The 24,122-nt window shown below is 40.1% G+C and overlaps 2 protein-coding genes across 3 annotated transcripts in view; both read right to left on the reverse strand.

Moving 5' to 3' along the window:
- Nucleotides 1-3,112: 3,112 nt before the first annotated feature.
- gdf3 (growth differentiation factor 3) lies at nt 3,113-7,569 on the reverse strand. Its single transcript, XM_084362045.1, has 2 exons — nt 7,186-7,569; nt 3,113-4,171 (listed from the first exon to the last, which is right to left on the reverse strand). The coding sequence occupies exons 1-2, from the start codon at nt 7,472-7,474 to the stop codon at nt 3,318-3,320; spliced, it is 1,143 nt and encodes a 380-aa protein (XP_084218171.1). The 5' UTR covers nt 7,475-7,569; the 3' UTR covers nt 3,113-3,317.
- A 2,911-nt stretch (nt 7,570-10,480) lies between these two features.
- Nucleotides 10,481-24,122, reverse strand: part of trappc10 (trafficking protein particle complex subunit 10) — a 35,863-nt gene continuing 22,221 nt past the window's right edge. The window contains exons 7-23 of one of the 2 annotated variants that reach the window (XM_084362038.1): nt 23,326-23,573; nt 22,838-22,984; nt 22,463-22,577; nt 21,787-21,863; nt 21,487-21,578; nt 20,790-20,930; nt 20,130-20,239; nt 17,706-18,235; nt 17,332-17,473; nt 16,801-16,959; nt 16,189-16,418; nt 15,486-15,586; nt 15,154-15,277; nt 14,485-14,649; nt 14,096-14,276; nt 12,899-13,093; nt 10,481-12,581 (exon numbers count right to left, since the gene is read on the reverse strand). In XM_084362038.1, coding sequence (XP_084218164.1) covers nt 12,334-12,581; nt 12,899-13,093; nt 14,096-14,276; nt 14,485-14,649; nt 15,154-15,277; nt 15,486-15,586; nt 16,189-16,418; nt 16,801-16,959; nt 17,332-17,473; nt 17,706-18,235; nt 20,130-20,239; nt 20,790-20,930; nt 21,487-21,578; nt 21,787-21,863; nt 22,463-22,577; nt 22,838-22,984; nt 23,326-23,573 — 3,005 coding nt within the window. In that variant the 3' untranslated portion in view covers nt 10,481-12,333. Of the gene's footprint in view, nt 12,582-12,898; nt 13,094-14,095; nt 14,277-14,484; nt 14,650-15,153; nt 15,278-15,485; nt 15,587-16,188; nt 16,419-16,800; nt 16,960-17,331; nt 17,474-17,705; nt 18,236-20,129; nt 20,240-20,789; nt 20,931-21,486; nt 21,579-21,786; nt 21,864-22,462; nt 22,578-22,837; nt 22,985-23,325; nt 23,631-24,122 lie in introns of both variants that reach the window. The other variant, XM_084362037.1, reaches the window with a different exon arrangement.

Here is a 24,122-nt window from a genome sequence, read left to right on the forward strand (position 1 = left end):
GTGCTGTTTATGGATTGCAAGTGCCCAACACTTGCAGTTTATGTCCATATCGTTCCTTTTCTATGGTTGACAGGTGATCTGAATAACTGTGCGAGGGGAAATTTACCAGCTTTTGCCGTGTCTCTACGGGAAGTCTGGTATGAGCCGCCATCTTGGTCTACGGTTTTTCCCTCTGTGACAGCGTGCGGGTCACATGACTGAAAACTATGAATAGGACACAGAAATAGGATACATCAGCACATTTGTAAAATGTCCAGTTCAAAGTCTATAGTGAGTGATGGGCGGAGTGAGCACGTGGTGGGCAGGCTGTCCATACAATATCTTCGGCTGCTAAAATTGATTGGATGAAGTTATTGTAGCCCTATGTTGCCACAAACCATAGATTTGTTTTTCTCCCCCCCCCCAAAGCATTTTATATTTAGATTGCTGTCTGGACGTTAAGAGATTTTATACAAACATAATAAAAAATGTATGGCCGGGACTTTAACGCGTTAATTAAGATTAATTAATTACACAAAAATTAACGCGTAAAAAAAATTAATGCATTTTAATCGCACTTATTTTTGCACCGCGTAACGTTTCTCACTGGATGAGTTTCAGGCGTACCGATTATACTGGAGCACAATTATTTAACTTGTTAAAAAGCCGCCGACACTGGCGCCCTGGCAATAGCAACATATGCAAGACAGCACCGCTGTCCAGCTGCTCTCTCAGGCCGGCCTTGAAAGTCGTCAGATCATGTCTGTGACTGGACACATGAGAGCAGCTAGGGACGGCGCTCTGATCCGCCCTGGCAACATATAGCAACATAAGCAAGACAGCTGGACTTTCAACGCGTTACACCAACCACAGCACGCTGTCAAGCTCCTCTCTCAGGCCGGCCTTGAAAGTGAAAGTGAAAGTTAAAACTTTACCGAGCAATCCTTGTCGCTGCTGAATCATTGTGGGTGATTATTTATTATTTATGTCACTCGTAAGGCCGTGTAATAAGCGGGATAATGTATAGTTACATTACATTATCCCTTACTTACATCAGGCTGAGTTCAACAAATCATTTTATGCTACTGCGATTTAAGTAGTTAAATACAGTAATCATCATAGTGTAGTGGCAGGAAAGACCATTTACCAAATAACGTGTTACTTAAACATTTTTCATTGTGCTGTGCTCTAAAAATAAACTAACAAACTAGTGTAGAGTCCTGTATAAGGAATGTTCAGCTTAAATTTTCCCCTTAAATTTAGGTTCTCGGGAAAATTGCATCTTATCAGGTAATCGTTAATCGATCGATAAGGTCCATCAACTAACGATTAATGAATTAATTGATCATTTGCATCCCTAGTCTGTTGGTCTTGGTTAAGTACCACCTTGAAAAAAAAATAAACAGTTTTGTTGCATAAGCTTATGTATTCAGTCATTATTCAATGGTATACTAAAACCCATATGAAAAAAATTGCTTCTCACTGTTCTCAGGTCAAATATTTATATGCGATTAAAAATGCGATTAATTTCGATTAATGAATTACAAAGCCTCTAATTAATTAGATTAATTTTTTTAATCGAGTCCCGGCCCTAAAAAAATGCTTAATAGAATTACCAACCCCAGTTTTAATTTGCATGATTTCTCATGGATCTAAATGAGCATAAGATTAACAATTCAACCACAGACACACTGAAGGACCTACGTATGGGTGGTTGGATTTTTCCAAATATGAAGGGCCTAGAATTGTTCAAATATGGCAGAACTTTAATTCTAACTTCTACTCAAATCACAAAGATACGAAAATGTCTGAAATAATTATAATTTTAGGGAAACTTGTATCAAAGTATACTATACAATATTTGAGTCAGTCAGTGAGTATTAAAACAAGCACAATAATATGTACTGAATTCAATTCAGTGAATTCAATTCAGTGAACTGTCCAAACTAAATTTCTAAAATTAAGGCCAAACACTACAGGCAAAAGTTTTATTTTTTCATGGGCTAGTTGTTTTTGAGATTTTGGGGCTGTTTGCTCCCATAACATTTTTTTCAATCAGATAATGTATAATTTGCATTTTCAAACAAAAAGAAAAATGCTAAAAACTTAACTTACCAAAAAATAATAAATTGAAAAAAAAGTTTTACCCTATCGAATGCATAGTCTTTAGGGCTGTCTATCACTGGCTTGTATTAGCCTTGCAGACTCTCTACATCTCTCTCACACTAATTACTACAATGTGACAGCCTCTTGCGGGTGCTGTGGCGACTGGTTGTTATCATGGCAACCCCAGTGGTATGTCTGGCTTAGTGAAGGTGGTGGTAGAGGTGATGGGTGGTGGGGGTGTTATCAGGCAGGAAAGTGAGATTAGAAAGTAAATTTCTCCTTTAGTAGATAACAGAGTAGCTGGTCTCCTTCAATGGAACATTTAAACCTGGAAAACAGTGTGACATGAAAAGGCTAAGACGTACTCTGTCTGCACATACGTATGGCTAATCTAAATCTTGTGATGTGTATTTTTTTTTATCAATATGAAGGTTTTAAATGTTGATTTTTACAATAAGCTCTGATTATTAGCTTCCAAAACTTAGCAGGAATGGCAAGACAAATATGCTTGGATGAGGAATGTTTCAGGGATTCTTATATCATGTTATCTTAAACTAGAAAATCCACCAAATCACTATGAAATTCCCAAAAATCATTTGTTGCAGCCCTAGTTCTGCAATTCTCACAGCGAACTGATCAAATTTGATCTATGAACGAGGGTCACAGTCTAGTACAATTTCTTATTGTAAGTAATGTTTTAGCATTGTACCCTGCAGTATAGTATTCAGTATAGACTTTTTTTACATGGTTGTAAAACCTGAAAAAATTGATGCTACAATCATATTTCTTGGCTGATTTGTACCCCATCTTACAGTAGAGAAGAGCAGACTGTAAAGTGACTGTATATTTTAGCCAGCGTAGTTGTCTTAACGGCTGGCCAAAATGTATTGTATTCCTATCTTGATAAATTTTATGTTGAAGTAATCACTCAGCAGCATTACTGTACTCTTTTCCACCAAGCATTTGAGGGACACCCTTACTTCCAATTTTTATTAACACCAGCCTTCATATTAAAATATGTCACCAATTCTGTGGGACCAAACAAATCTAATTTTTATTTAAAAAAAAAATTTAAATCAACGACTGCAAATAACAATATACATTGAAAAGTTGATCTGTCAAATCATCAAAAAGCATTAAGTCATCATCAAATTGAAACTTTGGACCAGGAAGTTTAAAAAGAACTGGTGGATATTTGATAGTCAAGGGCCAATCAGAAGTGTCTACCAGCTTCATCGACACCCACACTCATCCACCACCATATCCTGATAATGCCGGAGCACCACATTGTCGTTGTTGTCGTAGTAAAGCATGGAGATAGGGGATAGACGGATGGGGACGCAGCAGGGTTGTGGGGTGCCATGCGGGTCCAGGGAGTGCACCAGTGTCTGCAGGATGGCGTGGTTGGTGCCGTTCAGACTCTCGCTGAGTGGGAACGGGCACTCACCGTGGCAGTAGTTGGCCATGTAGCCCTGTGGAGCAATGATCCAGTCCTGCCAGCCCACGTCTTTGAAGTCAATGTAGAGGCGGCGAGCCTTACACACATTGCTAGTTGTCACGGGGAGGTGGACGGCGCTTCTTCTCTGTCTGGAGCGACACTGGTGGGGGTTGAGGGAAACGGCCACCAGTGAGGCCTGGATCAGTGGCAGCGTGAAGGTAGGATCCAACGGGAGAGAGTTCCCTGGTTGAAAAGGGAGAAGTTCCTCTGGATCTGCGCTAAGAGGCAGCAGCTCTAAAACCAAACCGTAGTTGCGTCCCAGTTTGCGCCAGCTCTCTGCCAGGGAGGTGAGGTCCACGGTGATGGAGGTGAGTTCAGGCTGCAGCTGGACCGACTTGGACAGCAGGAGTCTGCGGTTGGCCTGGGGATTGGCTCCCCTCAGTGTGGCTCGAATCACTTTATACAAGGACACACTAAGGGCCCGGGGTCCCTGCAGGAGCTCTGCAGATCTGAAGGGCTTCCAGTGGAACTTCACCTCAAGCTGAGCGAGGGACAGCAGCTCCACAGGCTGCAGGACGGACATGTTGAAGAAAAGCTGCTTCTCCAGACAGGCCTGACAGCTGCTGCTCCAGCCAGACACCAGCCGGCCTGCAACACATAGGCAAGTAGATGAGCATTTAAACAAGGACATTACAATTTTTAAAGGATTTATCAGGGTTTTTATTGACGTGGAGCCCAGGTGCATGAGAACCTAAATCATGGAGAATAATTTGTCATGACTTCTCACTCAAACACACACTGTGGTGGCACTCAACACATTCAAGAGGCACATTTGCAGGATGATTTAGTGCAAACGCCCTTTGAAACAGAGGTTTTAAAAGACATTTTGTGAACAATGTGTTTTGATTGCTGTGCCATGATATACTTAAAATAAATAAATAATAATGTATATTCTCTGCCTCACACCTGTGTGCAAATCTTAGTCATTATTTGTCTTTTTTGACTATGAACCAAGCTTTGCAGACAGGTACAGTACAGAACCACAGCACAAACAGAGTATGTGAATTACCCTATTTATATACAGTATATGATTATTATAACAAATTGACAAAACTTCAATGTTTTATTACAGACCTAAAACCTTGCATTCTAATTTGTCAAATGGAAGGGAATGTTACTGGTATGTAACACAACTCCACCAGTTATTTACTGTTTTCTTAAAACTTAATAAAAATTGATTAAAATGGATCCAAGTTTCCTCAAAACTGTCTCCTCACACTATGTGCAAAAATATCTGCAGTTCTTAAAGCTGTTGATATAATGCAGTTTCACACACGCCATTTATTCAACTTTACCCAAAACTGACTAATATGTTTGTAATATACCTTTGGAACGGAATAAGACTGTGGTTGCATAATATGGTAAAAAAAAACCTAAACAAATTGCAATTATTGTCCTTCTGGAATTTATTATTAGTGTGAATGCTGCAAACATAAATCTGATTTCTTTCTCTCTTCTTCCCTCTCCTCCCCTCCTCTCCTCCCCTGCAAGCATTCACACTAATAAATTATTGTCTTTCTGGAATTTATTAGTGTGAATGCTGTCCCCTCATTTTGTCTCGCTTCTACTCCTACAAATTTTGAGCTATAGAAACCATTCAACTATCAAAATGTTCAGCTTTTTCAAATATTCAGCTTTTAAACAAAAAAATAATAATATGGAAGTAAATGGGAAAATCTTCAAATCCTCTTCAAAACTCATCGACTTTCAACCTCTTCTGCTCCCTCATACTCTGAGCTAGAGACACCATTCCAACTTTCTCCAAGTTGCAAGACCTTGAACTATTTGGCTTGTGTTCAGTTTTTGAAAATCTTTTAAGGTTTTGAAATTATCACAGTTTTAGTTTGAAGGAGTTTTAGCTCCTCTTCTGGGTTTATAATGGGTGTGTATTGCGTGAGCTAGAGTGGGTGACATCATCGCTAGAGTGGAGAGCAGCTGGAAAAACTTGAGAAAAAATTCTCTTCTGCTTGATTTGGGTCCCACATCTTTTACTTCACATAGACAATATATACATAGAAATGTAGGGAATATTGTTGGCTTTCAGATGATGTTCTTATTTCAGATGTAGGACTTAAACTTTTGGCTGTGGAAGCCCTCAAGTGACGAGCAGTCCAGCAACTCCCCCATAAGCCGCAGTGTTAACTCTGAGCCTAAATCTCTGGAGTGGAGCAGACGGTACCGGTTTTGTCTCTCGCTCTTGTGCCCTCATTTTTCACTCTACAGAAATAAAAAAGACATCACATGGTTCAGCAATGTCTCCTGTTACTCACTGTATAATATTATGGCCATAACCATTACACTTTTCTCTAGACTCGCATGAGTTTGGGAGGTGTTTTCCCATTCATTCTTATGGGGAATTTTTCAACTTTGGTCCTGCTACTACTTCAGCTTCATGTTCAGCTAGAGAAACTGTTCAGCTATCAACATCTTCAGCTTTTTCAGCCCATTCAGCCTATTACTTTTCAGCTTTCTGCCTTTTCAGCTTTTGAAAAATTCAGCTTTTCCTGCAAAATCTTGACCATTCATTCTTATAGTTTTAGGCAAGTATTTTCCATATAGTCAGCAGTTTTTCCGAGATCACTTCAGCCGTCAGCATTCACACTGTATTTTCGCAGGAAATGCATTTTTTCTAGTTTTGACAAATATTGTGATTGCAATATGATTCACGATTAGTAAGAATGATCATTTTCACTGAAAACCTAATTAAAATCATGACAGTCGACGACAAATGATGACATTTGTTGGCGCCACGTCTGCGTCTAAAAAAACATGTATTCTTACAACTGGAGAACAAGATTCAGAGGTCAGGGCATCTCTGCAGCAAGTACATTTACTCAAGTACAGTACTTAAGTACCATTTTGAGGTACTTGTACATCTGCTCTACATATTTTGATTACTAGTAGTGACTTTGCAGAATGCATTCTTTATCGGCCATCAGATTTACAAAACTCTGATTCCAATAATCAGAAAAAAGCTGATTATTGGATCTGACAATCGGCCACAATTGGACAACCCATAGAATACACTAGATAGAACTTACTTTTTCTTGATCCTTTGATACTTTTAATATCAGATACTTATCAGAGAATTTTACTCAAATACTATTCATGTGGGTGACTTTCATTATTACCAAAGTAATATTTTAACCTAGTAGGCCTCTTTATTTGTATGTATACGCAAGTATGACCTTTGGGTACTTTTTACAACACTGGCAGCACTGCTACATCATAATCCTGTTTTGTCAAACATTTTGCTTTTATTAAAAAAAAGCTCTTGTGATTTGGATATTGCACTTGTAATATTGGGTGCCATATTGCCATTTAAATGATATTTCGATTAATTGTTCTGATAGTCCTAAATAGGAGCAACATTTTTTAGGTGTTTCTCTGATTTTTATCTGAATACATTAATTACATTTATTATTTAGAGATGGACTGTGGAAATTAAAGAACGGGATCTAACAAGCATAAAAGATTTTAAACAATATTTGATTTCTGCCTTTATTTGCAACTCAAAATCAGTCAAAGTTTGGGGTTAAAAGACATACACCTACATAACCCTACAGTAGATACTCTGTCAACACTAGATTTAATGACACTACCTTGGTCCTGCACGTATCGGATGATGTTGCCGCGGACTCCGTACTCGGACACCGTGCAAGGCTCGCTCTCCTGGCCCTGGATGTTCCCTGACCTCCGGAACATCCTCCAGAGCGCGAAGGGGACGTGGCGCCAGGGCTGTTGACTCCCTGCGGGCCGTGGCCGCTCGGAGAGCCCCAGGGAGCCGAGAAAGAGTCGCTCCTGGCCCTTCATCTCCTCCACATGTGAGAGGGCACACACACCGAGGACACATGCCGCAAGTAGCGGCAGGAGAGTCATTTCTGGCCTCATTTTAGGTTGTATACAACTGTGTTGGCTCCTCACCTGTAGCGCTGCTCCCAAAGCGCACAGGACGTGTGTTTCAACATGTGAAAGCTCCTGGGAAGCAGCTGCATACCGTAATTATGCTAATCAGGAGCGACCAGATAGACAAAGATAAGGTGAGGGGGCGGGTCAGCTCCTCACAAATCAACAAACACACCTTTAAACTATCAAACAACACTCTGCTCTGGAGTTAACAAGGTCTACACACACACACACACACACACACACACATATATACATACATATATATATGTATTAAAGCTGTGTAAAGGATTAAAACATGCACCAAAATATTACATTAACATGCTTTCTCATAACATACCATAAATAATTTGATCACATCAAAGAACTCAATTTCATTTTTTGGTATTCACACAACAAATAATTACAAATACGGATTACAGATACATGTAACCAGTAGGCTATTGTAGAAGTACCCAAAAGTCATACTGTGTTAAAATATTACTTTGGTAAAGGTGAAAGTCACCCATATGAATAGTACTTGAGTAAGAGTCTTAAATGTAAAAATGTACTTAAATTTCAAAAGTACAGTTAAAAGTTAATATTACACAGTATACTGTGGGTCGACAGATTATCAGACCTGATATTTAACAATTTTCTGATTACATACAAATGTGCTACTTTGGTTACTTTAGTAACTAGTATCTAAAGTAATCAAATACATGTAGTGGAGTAAAAAGTACAATATTTGCCTCCAGAATGTATTCGAGTAGAAGTATAAAATAGCAGAAAATGGAAATACCCAAGTAAAGTACAAGTACATCAAAGTTGTGCTTAAGTACAGTACTTGAGTGAATGTACTGAGTTACATTTCATCACTGCATGTAACGATGTTAAAGCAGCATCAATATAGATTTGTGGTCATGATTACTCAGGATAGTCTTAGTCTGTAATCAGATTTTTTCAGGATTCATTTGATTAGGCCACTAATATGTTTCCCCCAAATGTTGTGGCAATCAAATCTTTTGAATAATTTCAACCACAACATACAACACCAGAGTTTGGCTGAAATCTTAGTACAGTAGTACAGTGGCTGTACAGTGGCTGTTTCACCCCTCTAACCCCTCATTAACAGATAAATTAAAAATAATGAGGAAAAGAAGATTGAGTCTTGACCATACACAGCAGTGTATATACAGTTTGGTTTTGTTATTTAAATCAGGAGCCTATTCCCACCCAAAGCTGTATGGTCTGCTCTGCAGTGTTTTAACTGCCACAACTTCATTTACTCCAGCTGTAAGCCTAGAACGCCATCTGGTGTCCATTCTGGGTACATTTTGGGTTGTGACACCTTATCATAGTTAATGCTTCAACCGAAGAGTTTCAGAAAGTGTTGTTTGGAGGATTAACAGATGCCTGCACACTAAACAAAAATCGGGCTAAATAGCACTAAAAGTTTTTCTTTTAGTTTTTTCTATCCCTGGCTCATAATCACAGGGATAAAAATAAACCTCCTTTGTCAAATAATATAGAACCATTACAGCTGTGGCTATCACGATATGGCTTAAAAAATAATGGTTCTAAACAATGTGCCTTCGGGAAATATACTGTTTTTTTAGTCTAGTTTATTAAATCCCTCCCCCAATTAAACCTCTGTGCTGAAGAACCAGAGGACCTCTAAAGAACAATACAGGGGTTTAACAGGTTCTTTGTGCAGCAGCGGTGCTATATAGCACCTCAACCACCCAGAAAACTACTGAAGAAGCACTGCATAACCACTGAAGTATTGATCGTGTTGTATATGACGTAGTAAAAACATACATTATTTCACTATTAAATTTCACATTATTTTTGACCCCTCAGAGGGTCCCGACCCCCATGCTGGGAGCAACAGATTTCAGTATTCAGCTCAGTCTTTACAAGTCAATGTTGTCACCGTTCTCCTTAATAACCACATAAAAAGATGCTAACTGATTCCTACACACACCACATAATGCTAAAACTGAAGCTAGACAATTTCTGTTGAAGCTTTTCTGAATATGAGAAACTTGGACTTAAACAACTGATTTTTCACTGAACTTCCAGAGATAATTCATCTCCTTCTGTAGTTGTGCTTAGATTTATTTTTTAAACTCTCAATTTATTCTGTATATTCTGTCTTGTTTATTGGCCAAAAGTTTGAACCCATGACAACATACTTACAGCATACAATATTTCAAACAATAGTATTCTTAAAACTTTGTGTAAACTGTTCATGTTTGTCCTTTTCTTTATAACAATGCAGCACAAAAACTCAGGTCTGATCTCAGTCCTAGAGATCAACCGATCTTTTTTTCAGGGTTGATTTTGATTATTAGTAATCAAGGAGACCGATTACTGAGCACAATTTAATCAAGTACTGTACTACTACAGTACAATTTTAAGGTACTTGTATTTACATGAGTTTTCCATTCCCTCTTACTTGTTGTTCTATTATTTCACTCCAATAAGTTTATTTGATAACTTTAGTTAGTAGCTTCTTTGCAGATTCAAAGTTGATTGGTTACATATCACAAGTAACAGCCAGTCAGACATTGTCATGGGCGGGACATTGAGTAAGACCACAGAATGGCGACTACAGACAAAGAGTTCTGCATCAGAGCCAAAGTAGCACATTTTAAAATTAATTTGTTTTATTGGCAATACGTCAAAAAATACTGATTCTGCCGAAATATGCTGAATATTGGATCTGATAATAAGCCAGACCATCAGTGCTGGACCTCCCCAATGCTCTTGAGGCTGAATGGGAGCAAATTCTTGCAGCCAGGTTTAAACCCTGGTGGACAGTCTGAAACCAGAAGCGTGGAAGCTGTTCACCATTTTCTGACATTTTATAAGCCAAACTAGTAATCGCATCACAGAGAAAATATTCAGCAGATTACTCGACAATGAAAATAATCTTAAATTGCAGCCTTATCTCTCTTGTGTGAAGAGAACTCCTAGCTAACATGCTGTTATAAACACCACACACTGTCAGTTGCAATTATTTTTTAATATAGTTGGCAATCAAAGATGATTTTGATTTGAATCATTATTTACAGATCAGTATGTACAGTGGTCAAAGAGAAGCAGGAGGCTGTAGTTACTCTGTGTGTGTGCGTCGGGGATATTCATCCTTTCAAATATATGACTGAATAAATCCAATCATGACTTATTTCATTTACCTATTCAACCCCTTACGGTATGTGTGCATAGCTCGGACACAGATTTGGTGACGCACACACACCCCTCACACTCTCTCACTCTCACACACAAATAAATAAATAAACAGACAATGTATATGAACATTCCATTGATAGATAAGACAATAGACAATAATGTGCACTGACTGATCCTTGTTTAAAAGTCTCACCTCATCATACACACATACACATAGATCCGCACACATACACAGAACTACAGCTGAACAGATGCACACAACACACAGACTTAGCCTCTCATGTCATCAATGCTGTTAATTCTGAGAATTTAGTGCTGATGTTTGCATTCAAGTTTTTAGATTTTCCATTGATTTATCCATAAAAACCTCACAACAGAAATTAGTTTATGAATGAATTAAACATAAAAACATCTATAATTTTGTCCTTTTTGTCTATAAAAGAAATGGAGCCAACAATCCAGTTATTATTTGCTGAGCCTGTATTTATCAATAAATGTGTCAGAATTTAATCTGTTACAACTGTCTAAATGCTGGGCTTGAGATCATTTGGGGACCAAAAAATAAGAAACATTTGTATAGACTGACACTAAGACAGTCTATCTTCCTGTTCTATCCTGCTGATGGCAAAAATATTCCAGCAGAACTTTGACCTGTTTATTAAGGTGCATTTCTGTCATGTGACCCAAACAAAGATGTTAAGAACAACAAATGAAAGTATCTGGAGGAAAGGTATATGAGGAGTTCAGATAAAATGTTTCCTTCAACAGATAAGGCAATTATGGGGTCATAAATTACATATCTACATATCTGAACACGACTGTACATAGGACTGACTCCACTCAGCACCAACATCAATACTCTCTCGTTTCACTGTAATTTAAGTTGTGCTGGAGGAGCACTTTGGGCTACTATGGGTCAGTGTCAGCCAACACATCATAGAATCATCATGCTAATATTATGGAGTCTGATCAGGAAAATTATTCTACACCAGAGAGAATATTTTTTGCATCTGAAGGAAAGAAGAGTCTTTGAGGATTATGGATATGTCTCCAAAGGTCCACTGAAGTTTGTCAATCCACCTGGTTTTGTTTTGTTTAATATTTCTGAAGAAAACAGCCGCTTATTTCAGTAACTTGAACGTAATCATCACAGTAAAGGCTCAAATGTAAAAAGTAATGACAGCCGGAGAGGCACAGGAACAGCACTTGCAGCTAAGCACACACTCAGTCAAAATTACAGTACTTGAGTAGCTGATCGAGGCATACACACATCTAGGGCTTTGGTGCATCAAGGGACAATCAGGCCTGTTATTCTTCAGTTTGAGGGAGCATGACAGGCGGCGATCTGATCGATCAGTCCATTTATGCATTTCTATATTTATATAACTATAAATCCAACCAATGAGCTATGTACAAAGTATGGCAAAGAAAAATCTTTATTTAAATTGTATCAGCAGATGTCATTGGCTCGTCACTGTGTCTAGTCCCTAATGTCTCCAATGATGTGAACGTTTCATGCTTAGGGGTGGGTCCATACCGGCAACCTGAAGTGGTCTTTGACATGGACTCATGGACCAGATTTGCCCCAGAGCTAATGCTCCGCAGAGTCTGTCCAGGGCCTGGGGTCAGTTCTATAAGAAGGGGGGCGGCTGGTCTTGCCGCCAGGGTCATGTGGCGTTGACCTCCATGATGTGGTCGTCTGTGGCGGGCAGCACCAGGACCTGCTGCGTGTTGCTGTGGTTGAACACCTGTCCTGGGCTGAAAGGCTCCAGACGCGGCATGGCCACGCCTTTCTGCTGCTGGTCGCCACTGCCCACAGAGTGCACGCTGCCCCGGCTTCGGATGCTCGCCGTGTCCGCCTGGTCATCCAGTGTCTTGTCCAGCAAGGACAGACTGTCATTCTCCACACAGCTGTCTGAGGACGGCAAGGAACAAAGATCAGGATGTCGTCAGAAGGCCATTTGCTGTGATAATAACAATTTTTATAGTTTTCTTGTGTTGTCCTGTTGGCTGCAACTAAAACTGCTGATTAATCAGTTAATTGTTTAGTTTATAAAATGTCAAAAATTCAAAAGGTTTCCCCTGCTTTCTATGCTACATGCCATGAGATGATGGAAAAATCAACAAGGGTGCATCTCCTTTGTTTTCTAGGTAGTTAAAGTCTTTGTTCCTTCACCAAGATACATCTGTGATTATAGATAGATCTGTGGTTTCACTTTTGGGTGGTCTTACCAGGATCTGGTTGGATGGCCACTGCTGCAGTGTGAGGCAAGTACTTTAGCACTTTAATCTTTGGGAAGGGCAGGTGTCCTGCAAACAGAGGCATCACCTCAATCTGCACCTTGTGGGTGGCTCTGGCCGCCATAGGCATCGACACCATCCCTGAACTCTTCCCGCACACCGCCCAGTTACTGCTGCTGTCAGCCACTGTGGACACACAAACACACTTCTGCAGTTGGTGATCCTTCTATAATGACTCTAAATATGAACATATACAAACTTAAAGAAAACAAGTTAATCAACAAAGTGACCAATCTCCTCTTCCTAGAAATATTTGGGCTTCTGTGAAAATTGATAAAAACTCTCAATGTTAAGCCTTTTCTTATTTTGAATTTTGTCTGCAAATGACAATTTTCTTAAATTCTTTAATGATTAACCTTTGAACTATTTTTCATTTAGCAGATTAATTAGTCTACTGAATGTCAGATATAGTGAAAGAGTCAAGGGGAACAAAGGGCTTATTGCAGAAAAATAAAGCTGCTACAAGTAAAAATACATAGAAGTGAATCAGTGATTATTAATTGTTACTATTATTTACAGTGGCTAATTAATTTTATGTCAGTTGACTAATCACTTAATCAGCAAACAAATTAATATGTTTTTTGGTTAAAGCTGCATCAGCAAACTTTTTATTTTTTGTTCATTCCTGCAGCGCCTGTGGGCAAAAGCGAAACAGTGTACTTGTGTCGTACTGTATCACTATACAGAGCAGCTTCTCTCCTCAGACTGTGAAACTCCACAATTCATCTTCAGGACTACGCCATAAAAAAAGGCAATTTCATTTTATTTCAATTTCTATTCATCCCAATGACAGGCATTAGGTTATATTAAGTTGAGACCGTTTCATAACCAGAAAAAAGTTGAACAACACATTTTTTGGTATTAGTTGTTTGAATGTTACTTTTATTTTAAAGTTTGTCACATGATGATTCCTTTTATACCTTTTCATTTTATCATTTAATCTATATCACAAATGACCAGAGCTTAAAGTAATGCTTAGCAACAAAAAAATTGTTTTCATTCACCTTTGAAATGCTGTAAATATACGTTACTGAATCAGTAATACATTTTTCACCACTGCTTTCATTCATCTCAGTTTTTGTTCATTCTTTCAGCAAACCCAGACAATAAGGTGTTCCTCTCACATACCTTCATACATGAGTTTTGTGGTTTTGAGGCTATCAGTGTCCGTCTTGCTGTCCTCTGCGATCTCCCCCTCTGCAGGTTCAGTCAGTCGTGTTATACACACCTCCAGCCCACAAAGCAAACCGGAGCGGCAGTACTGCTCACCAGCAGGAGGCAAGATCTCAGCTCGCACACTGTACAACGTCTGACAACATCAAAGAGAGGTTATTTATGCAGAGAACTTCTCTTACTGTTGTAAGAGAGCTTAGACAACTAGAACTCGATTGTTCATTCAATAATAGCTTTACTGCACCATTTGCCATTTTTCCTGTTTGATATTTGACAACACAATTACAGCTCCACTCAAACTCTGAAGGGGAAAAGGAAACAAATCAAAGTTGACATCGACTTACAGTGACTCTCTCGAGCTGGAACTGGTAGTAGAACGGTTTGAAGGAAGAGATGTCTTGGTTGAACGGAGAGAAGTCAGCAGAAAAAACACACTGGAGACAGGAGGGTAGGTCGTCCTTCCACCTCACCTCCCACAGGCAGAACACACTGTGCTTACTGCACAAAAGCTACACGCACACCAGATAAAAGATATGTTCATGGACGATGTAGTTTTGAGATGTATACTGACAGACAGCCACACTAATGTGGATTAATTTGAAAATGTTGTTTACTTAACATACTTCGGGACAGTTCACTTTGACCGACATGTACGGATACTCTGCCTGGTATTTGCCAATTCTGACAATTTCTTTAAGAATATCTCTACACAGAAGTATTCTAATCAGATGCCTGAACCACCTCAGTTGGCCTCTTCCCAGAGTTCTTGACCATAAATGAAGCGTGCAACATAAATCAACTGGTAAATTGAGAGCTTAATCTTCAGGCTTAGCTCCTTCTAGATGGAAGGCTTAGAACTCATCTTTCTCATTTCTACTAATTTCCCATAATTGGCCATAAATATTATAAAATGTATATATTTTTCAAACAAAACTATTCTTTCAAATAGTGGAAACTCTCCACTGATCCACCCTGTAGACACTTGATATGTGTGTAGTTTTTTTTCTGCTCACCTGTTGCGTTTTAGTGTTGAGGGATTGCAGCTCCAGTAATGCGTGCTGCTTCTCTGTCAGCTTCACTTGTGCCAGTGTGAAGTTTACATCTGACACATTTTGCACACACACCTGGATGTACTTCCTGCGGGTCAGGAAAGAAACTTGCAGGTCAGAAGTGTGTATGAGTGGGTTGGGGGATGCACATGGTAAAGAATGACAGAAACATTGTTAGTTCAACATTACAAGATGGCACCATCTTGGAAACATGATTAGGAAAGAATATCAGTGGTACTGTAAAAGTGATTGTTCTTATTTGTGACATAGACTTTGCTTGGAGAATGGAGGCTCACCTGTTACCAGCAGAAAGCAGTGAGTGTTTGGTCTTGAAGGGGATGTAGAAGGTGAGAGCAAGCAGCGTGGAGTAGATTGACCACGGACAGTCAATAGACATCTGAAAACAGACAAGTATCATGTGACAGTCAGACAGCTAATTACCCAGGTTACAAGGAGTGATTATCCAAACTTAAATTTTGAGGGATGCAACTAATGATTATTTTTGTTACAGATTAACCTGTAGATCATGTTTTCAATTAATTGTTTGGCCTGTAAAATGTGAAAACTGTGAAAAACATATTTTATAATATTCTAAAGCCCAAACTGACTTGATCAAATGTCTTGTTTTGGTCATCCAACAGTTCTAAACCCAAAAATATTCAATATTCTATAAAGTAAAACTAAGAAAAGCAACAAATTCTCATTTTTAAGAATTTGGAAAAAATAAAAATCACATTGTCAGTTTGCTTGAAAAAGGACTTAACGATAAATCGATAATCAAAATAGTTGCAGACTGATTCTCTATCAATAGACTGATCCATTGCAGCTCTAAATCTTTTTTAATTCAGTGCATTGATACAATATACTGTATAGATACCTCCTACACTTTTAAATCACAGTTGCAAACATAATGAGCTGCAGCAAGAGAAATGTGGCCTCCATCACGATTTCCCCCAGATAAGTTGCAACTAAAAGTGTGCATTTGTTTGAGACCCTCACCCTCTGGTCGATGGCGGTCATGGGTGTGTCAGGATGACTGTAGCTGCGTGGTCGGTGGCGGACCTCCCCGTTAGTCAGCCTCTCATTGGCAGGCCGGTCGGTTCCAGACGGGATGACACAAAGAACCTCCAGCTGGAACTCCAGAGTGTGGTAAGGAGGGGTGGGGGGCAGGCTGATGCTGGTCACCTTCTCAGAAGACTGGATGGACAGGACGCTTTCACCCACCAATTCTGAACACAGGAAGGTTGCAAAAGAACTTTAAACCTGTACATATGTAAGTCAGTATGTTTAGAGGCATGCAAATACTTGGCTGTGGTCAGCTTTCTGCAGGAGCCTGATTTAATGGACATTAATGAAAATTATGCACACAGGAGACATGGCTTCATTCAGCTGAGTAAACCAGTTAACAGAGGTAGATTTATGCTTGAGAAACCAGATTCTGTGGGCATGTTGGTAGGTAACCAGATTTCAAACATAGTGTTTAGAAAGAATGAAAGTAGAGAGATGGATTGTCAGGAAAAAAATCAATTTACATTTATTATTGAAAATAATTAATGTGAACTAAACCCAAAACTGAAATAATGGTCTATTTCTAGGTAACTGTGTACTGACCAGCAGCAGGGCTGCTAATGCAGGCGGTGCAGCTGGTGGAGGGCAAGATGGGCATGGTGTCTGTGTTGCTGAGCTGCAGAGCGTCTCCTTTCTTCACAGCGTAGTGACCTGTCAACAGAGTGAACTTCACCATCTGAGGGAGACCGGCCAAAAGCGGCTCTGAAAACAAACACAACTACAGTGAGCAACACACACTTACACACGTGATGCAATGTGGTTTAAGTACAATCATAAAGGTGATATGGGGGTTGTCAGAGCAGCAGAAACGTATCTGATGCAAGTTTGCTGATTTGTCATGTTTTGGTCTGCCAGCTGCATTTTTTTTTGCAGCTCCTAAAACAAGCATTACATTTTATGGATTTGTAAGAACTAATTTTAAGAATGTCTTCCTGTCAAGAGAAATTAATGTGCTTAAGTAAAAACATATGTGTTATTTTAGTGTTTCGTGAAATGAAGCAAGCTAACTTGTGACTGATACCACGACCTCTGATTTGAAGCATTCCTGTCACCCAAAATAGAAAAGATTCAGACCTGAGAGAGGCTCCACGGTGAGCTGGGGCTCCTGAGAATAGACTTCATACTGGACCGATGGGTAGATATGAGGCAGCACAAACTGCACCTGACCCACTGTGGCATACAGCTGACGCAATGTGTAAGTACCTGGTTGCCCACTCTACAGAGACAAACAGAGAAAAGATGAGAGTGACAGAGCATAGAAGTTAGAGAATAAGTTTTATGAAACAGATAAGCAAAGGTTGAGAGAAAAAGAGAGAATGAAAAACATTAAAAAATAAACAGATACATTTCCAACCTCTTTCTGAATGTCAAACACTAAAGCTAGTTAACCCTCTCTGAAGGTCACATTTTTGTTATGACATTTGAAGCAGCAGCAAAGTGTCTCTTACAGGAGCTGTGAATATGATGCTGTTATTCCCAGGCTCTAATGTTACATCCTGCACTTTCAGCATCTGTCCTCCTTCCTTCATGGCAACAGCAGGAGGGCTGACACAGTTGAGCGTGTCCAGTGGTGAGTTGCTGTCATGGCGGCGCATGACCAGATGAGTGTTTTTACACACCACTCCTGCAGAGTTGAGAGAATTGTCTGAAGGACTCCTGTCCTGAATCTCATCCAGCTCTAAAGGAGGACCAGCAGCTGAGAAGGGGGGGGCTGCTGAGGAATCAGCCTGGAGAAACTCTACTGACCCTGGGTTTGTTTGTCTCTGAGCTACCTTAGACCTTCCATTAGTCCCTCCGCGCTCCAGGTCAAAGTGAATACTGGCAGCTAGTTGCTGTATGTGCACTGACACAGGCATCAAACATCGTAGAGTGAGCTCCACCTGCAGGACAGCTCCAGAGTGCACTGAGGCTGTGGCAGGACAGAACTGTAGCCGTGTGAGCTGAGTGAAAACACCCATACTGAGGGTCACTTTGTGAGCTGAGGAGGAAGAAAACAATGTGGTGTTAATGAAGTACAGGCTACTGCAGATGTTTACAGCTAATTAATGACTTTCTTGTTTATAACGTACTATGAGGTGAGCTGATATAAGAAACAATGGACAAAGTTGGAGAACGCCCCAACATAAAGTGGAGTGACGTTTTCCTCTAACGATTTTAATATTGAGACACTTTAAAGTGCATAAAGACTGTTATGTGATGCGGGCACCTGCTAAAGCAGTGTTTCTGCTTAAGAATATCTGAGAACATTCAGATAATGTCGGGGGCATGCTGGAAGCAATACTTTTGAAAGGGGGGCATTGGGGTGAAATTAGGGGGGTTAGCAAGTTTACACCAGGAATTCACAACAAGAGTTGAAATTTGCACTCCAATTGATTCTTCCAAGAATGTGGCAATATTATAAAGGATAACTGTTAGTGTATCGTTTCATAGCAAAACAACTCTTTTTACTTTAGTGTTGCTGTCAGTTCTCTGCAGCACAGCTTCATGCTTCCTGCACAGGAACGGACGTCAATGTATCATCTATAAAATTTCACCAACATGGTGTTTTCTGTGAGTAGAGAGGTTCTTCCTCTTGTAAGCATTAACTTTTCCCAGTGATATACTGTGAATGCTGTGTTATTGCCGTGGTTACAATTAACAATTGGAATATTCGGCTGTTGAACTTTGCAAGAAAGCAGCTTAACACCTATCATTCAGACACACAGAGTAGCTCTGGTTTTTGGCAGTTTATAAGCTGTAGTTTTACAGGTAAACACCACAATCTCTTCAGCCTCTCTCCCAGTCTTTCTATGGGCTTGTTAGGTAGCATGGGCAGGCTATTCCACCACCCGATCTGTCCGCTAACCAGCCCAGAGACACTGCAGCTGCAATAGCCAGTTGTGATTGGGTGTTTACCGGGGCAACTATGGCTCACAGTCTGCTGCATCAGTTCCACCGCTGCGTGTTTGTTTTAAACAACAACGAGAAAAACACAAGCACAATCCATTAGCACCAGATGGCCACTGAGAGATTTTTGTGGACCTTGTAGTTTACTGGACAAGAGTGAGGGAGATCAGTGAGACCCATGCCAATGGGTGAGTGCCTGTTCTTGGATGTCCTCCTGTGTCCACACCCAAAGGGTGACCTGGTAGTCCAATGTACATCCAGAGAGAAGGAGGGTGGCAGTGGTCTACAATGAATTTACAATTCAATTAGACTGCAGAGGTGACAATAATGAGTTATCTAGCATACTATTTCCAAACTGTATGTTCAGTAGTTGTCTGGTGTTTTTCTTGTGGTTGTTTAAAGCAAACAGCCAGTAGTGGAGCTGATGTAGTGGACTATGAGACATAGTTCCCTGGCTGTCGTTGCTGCAGTGTCTCTAGGCTCATTAGGTAGAGCGGACAGGCCTGGTGGCCAAGCAGCGGCATGGCAGCAACAGGAGTTGCAGAAGACTGGGAGAAAGGCTGAAGAGGTCGGTGTGTTTACCCACAACATTAATCATCAACATTCAGGGAAAACAATTTGCCTACATTTTATTTGACCGGATTGAGAACCACAGTACTAAAGAAAAATAGACAGGCTGTTTGCATTATTAAGCATTTTTAAAATGCATTTGCAGAGTTTAACAATTGCAACATTTGATTCATACACTGGTAATGTAACAAAAAGCATGCAAGTATCGTTAGTATTGTTGCAGCCTGCTGTCAATTGACTTCACATGCTGCTTTATAACAGTGGTTAACATTTAACTGAAAATGATGACAGACAAAACAACAGACAAATATTGATCAATTATTCAGTGAGGTAATAGTAGAAATAGTGCACAGGATGCCCTTCCCTTATAGTTTTCTGTTGTAAAGTTAAAGCTTGTACCTGTTATGATCACTTACATGGGTCTCCAGACTTGTCGGCAAAGGTCAGAATTTCTTGACAAAAGTGCTTCCTCTCCTCAGTGGTCAGGTTCACATCACCAGCTAACAAGGCACTGGTCTGCAAGTAGCTGCAGTGGCTTGTAAAGGAAACCAAACACTAGTGCATGGGTGCTGGTCAACACAGGAACCATTTGCTAACTTTTGGACATTCGAGCATGTCAGATAAGATTTTGTATCATCAATAGGCCAACCTATTCAAACCCTGACTGGAAAGATGCTCAAAACTCAAAAATATTTCTGATTACCACATTTTCTCTCTAATGTACAGCTCTATAAAACTTTGTATACAAGCCTTGACTATTTGAACAACTTTGTATGACCCAAAACGACTTTAAATTACATTTTAATAATTGTCTTAAATTGATGTAGTGGCTTCTATTACACTTTGATTATAAAACTACTTTTAGGAAGTTAATAAATCAAAAATAAGAATATACATAGGGTGTGGAATTGTTTAATGGATTCATGAATCTCTCCTTGTATTGCAAATTGTGTAACTGTTTTTCAAACAACACCAAAACCATCCCACTAAATTAGCTTTGGAGCATACAGGCCCAATTTGCACAATTTAAGCAAAACAATATTTGCTGTAGTTGAAGTTTGTGATTGAAAGGATACTCATCTGTTCTGCCCAGCAGTTTCTGACACTCAGCGATCTGTTTCCTGGTGTGAGTGACAGGGAGGCTCCATCCCTCTGACACATACGACTTCAGAGCTTCCTGTAAGAAGGTTTCTGCCCGCTCAGGGTCCCCCTTCCTCCTAACAAACACACAAATACATCACCTCGTTTTCACATCTATAGAAACAGAGGTTACCAACAGAATGTATGCTTGTCTACAAATCTTTTTAATGCTACTTGGAAAGGAAATAAACTTAAATTTAATGACCAAAGTAAATGCAGATAGAGATGGTGACTGATGATTGGCCAATAATGCCCAATACTAGGCTTGGGCAAAAAATCCAAAATTTTATATCACTATATTTTCCTGCCTAAATATTGTGATATTCGATAATATCTAATAAGGGCCCAAGCCTACTAAACAGAGCAAGAGGAAACCTGTCGCAGCATGATTAGTTGGATCTCTGAGAAATGTGAGGGGTTTTCAGCTGCACTTTTATGGCTTATTGGCATATTGATTTTAAAACCCTATCACACCCATTACCATATTAGAGTTTTTATTTATCCTGCCCGAATAGACTTCTCCTCAGCAGTGCGTGTGTATTTACAAGCAGTGACTGATTGGCAGTTCTGAAACACTAATGTGAATGTGCAGGGCCTTTGAAACAGTTCATTGACCTTGCAGATTTTCCTTACATGTAGAATTCAGCCAGGCTTTTTCCCACCAGTCTGGCAGACCTCAGCCGGCCGATGGCCCTGTACATCTCCATAGCAGCATGAGAGAGTTCCTGATGTAAGTGTGGCCAACAAGGTGGTGTTGGTGGAGGAAGAGAGTGAGAGTGCAGAGGAGAGGAAAAGATAATCAACTAAACTGTTTCTACTGAGGTTTTATGAAAATACATCAGAAAAAATAGATTTTAGGAACTAAGAAAAAGTGTGTTCACTTCCTGATTTGCCAACTACTGATACAGTATGCAACACAAGAAACCAACTTACGAGATAGTGCCTTTCAAAAGCTTCCACGGACGACAAGGCTTCTTTCAGCTTTTTGTAAGGGCTCTGCAAACTGTTGACTGTGGAGGAAAACAGAAGACACAGACAGATAATTAATGTCTTTCAAGTAAGAGTCAGCCAATTCAAAATTGACGTGTAATGTCAATTGAAGTTGTAATGAAAAAAAATTGCGCCTGAGTCAACATGATTGGCTGAACACGCTGACACCTTTTTCAGTGAAAGGGAATTCCCCCCTGAAAGGCCCTGACACACGAAGCTGACTTAAAAAAAAAAAAAAATACAAAACATCAAAAGGCACTGCTTTATGTCTGCTGCTGAAAGATACACTTAAGAATATACTGTATATGTCTGATAAGACGTTGGAACTGGTGCTGGGCTGGTGCTGTTCATTTGTTTATAGAAAAAAGAGGAAGCAAAGTAAGAAGCAACCGCTCTACAGGGGTGAAAACACAGATCAATCTGTCAGACCTGCAGTCAGTCCTGAATCAGCTGAACTGCTGCTGATGAGGGCCAATCAAAGCCGAGAAGGTTCAGGACACAAAACTACAGGCAAAGACAACCACACATGGCTCAAACATTCCCGACTGATAGCTTGGTGTCAGTCCCTAAATAACATTATGTAAACATAATGTCATAAATTACAAGATTTGATTCTCACCAGTCTCAGGCCTCTCATCCCCCAGTCCAGCCAGCAGATCCACAGTCCTGTTCAGGTCCTCAGATGTGGGTCCCTTCTCTGACACCAGGCCACAGAGCTCCCCAAGAGATTTCAGCTGGAGAAATGAGACAAGATCAAGAATTAAGAATTTGATCTGAAAACACTTTTGTTATGAGAGAATTACTGTTAGACTCCTACGTCAAAAGAAAATTAAAAAAATAAATAAAAATCCTTAACTTTAACTTGTGAAAAACTAAGCTGTAGGCCACTGACGGTATCATGACACATGATATCGTCATGATACCGTCAGTGGACTACCTGGAAGTAACACAAGTGATCCAAGCTAAAGCTAAATGATTGAGTATTTTTGGTTACCTTGTCAGTGGCATAAGCCCACAGGCCGACAGTGTGGGAGCAGTTTGCAGCTAGCTGGGCCTGATCACAGCAGCCCTCAATCCTGTGCAGAACCTCCAAGCAGCTGAGAAACACCCAGCAGTCAAGCGCCCCTTCCAGAACGGTCACCTGAATAAAAGAAAAACAACATACAGTATTATGATGAGGAAAGAGATTCAGTTCATTTAGGTTTTCAAACATTACAGTGTGGCTAATGATGATTCTCATTTATCTGGGCGACTCCTGTCCTCTTGTCTAGTAAAATGTAAACATTCACAAGATGAATACTTTTCAATCATCTTTCCTAAGAGATTAAATTATGTAGTCTCTGTTAGAGACAATTCATTTTTGATGAAGAGGAGGGCATACTTCAATCCAAAATTGACCCATTAAAATTTTGCTTTATCCATAATTGGCTGTGCAGAAAAAATATGTACATGAAAGAAAGGGTACAGTAGAGGTTGGTTTACCTCCAGCAGCCGTAGCTCCTGGACACAGTTGTGCAGCAGCTCCAGGGCTCTCTGGGTGACCTCCCAGGGCCTTTGGAGGAAGATGAGTAAGGTGCACTGGCGGGAGAACAAGTAGCTTCTCAGATCCAACAGGCTGGCCTCCCCACGCTGGATCCCATCCCTCTTCTCCATGTCTATAGGCCGCCGAAGCAGCAAGCCACTCCAGCTGTGCACTGGGGCGCAGAATGAGCCCAGCCAGTTAGCTGTATCTGTGGTCATATACAAAACAGTCAGCCCAAAATCAAAAGTAGACTGGTCCTTTGATCCTGGAAAGAGAAATGTTTATTTTCCTCAAGAGGACTGCCATACTGAAACGAATAATAGTACTAAGTAGGGCTGGGCGATAAAACGATCTCGATAATTTTCATGATAAAATGTTCCATGATAACGATGATAAATTTATGACATTTATTTTCGATATAGTTATTTTTGAGTCCGTTTTCCTTTACCTAGAAAACACCACATCAACAGCCAATCACACAGCAGAGAAACATATGGTTGATACATGTTTCCGGCCCCTCCCACTCACAACTACTCAGAATGATGGTGACCACCTGTGTGTCTAGCTGACACAAGAAAATGAGCGGTCCGACTAGCGAAACCGAGTGCGAGGAAACTGACAAAGATGAAGAAATTGTACCGAAGAAAGGTCATACTACTTCGGTTATTTGGAAATAGTTCGGCTACCTGAAGTCTGACAAAGCACAGACCACCATTAGGTGCAAAATATGTCGGCAACCAGTCCTCAGCAGAACTGG

Source organism: Pagrus pagrus (assembly GCF_965226575.1).
Source record: "Pagrus pagrus genome assembly, chromosome: 9".
Classification (NCBI taxonomy): Eukaryota; Metazoa; Chordata; class Actinopteri; order Spariformes; family Sparidae; genus Pagrus; species Pagrus pagrus.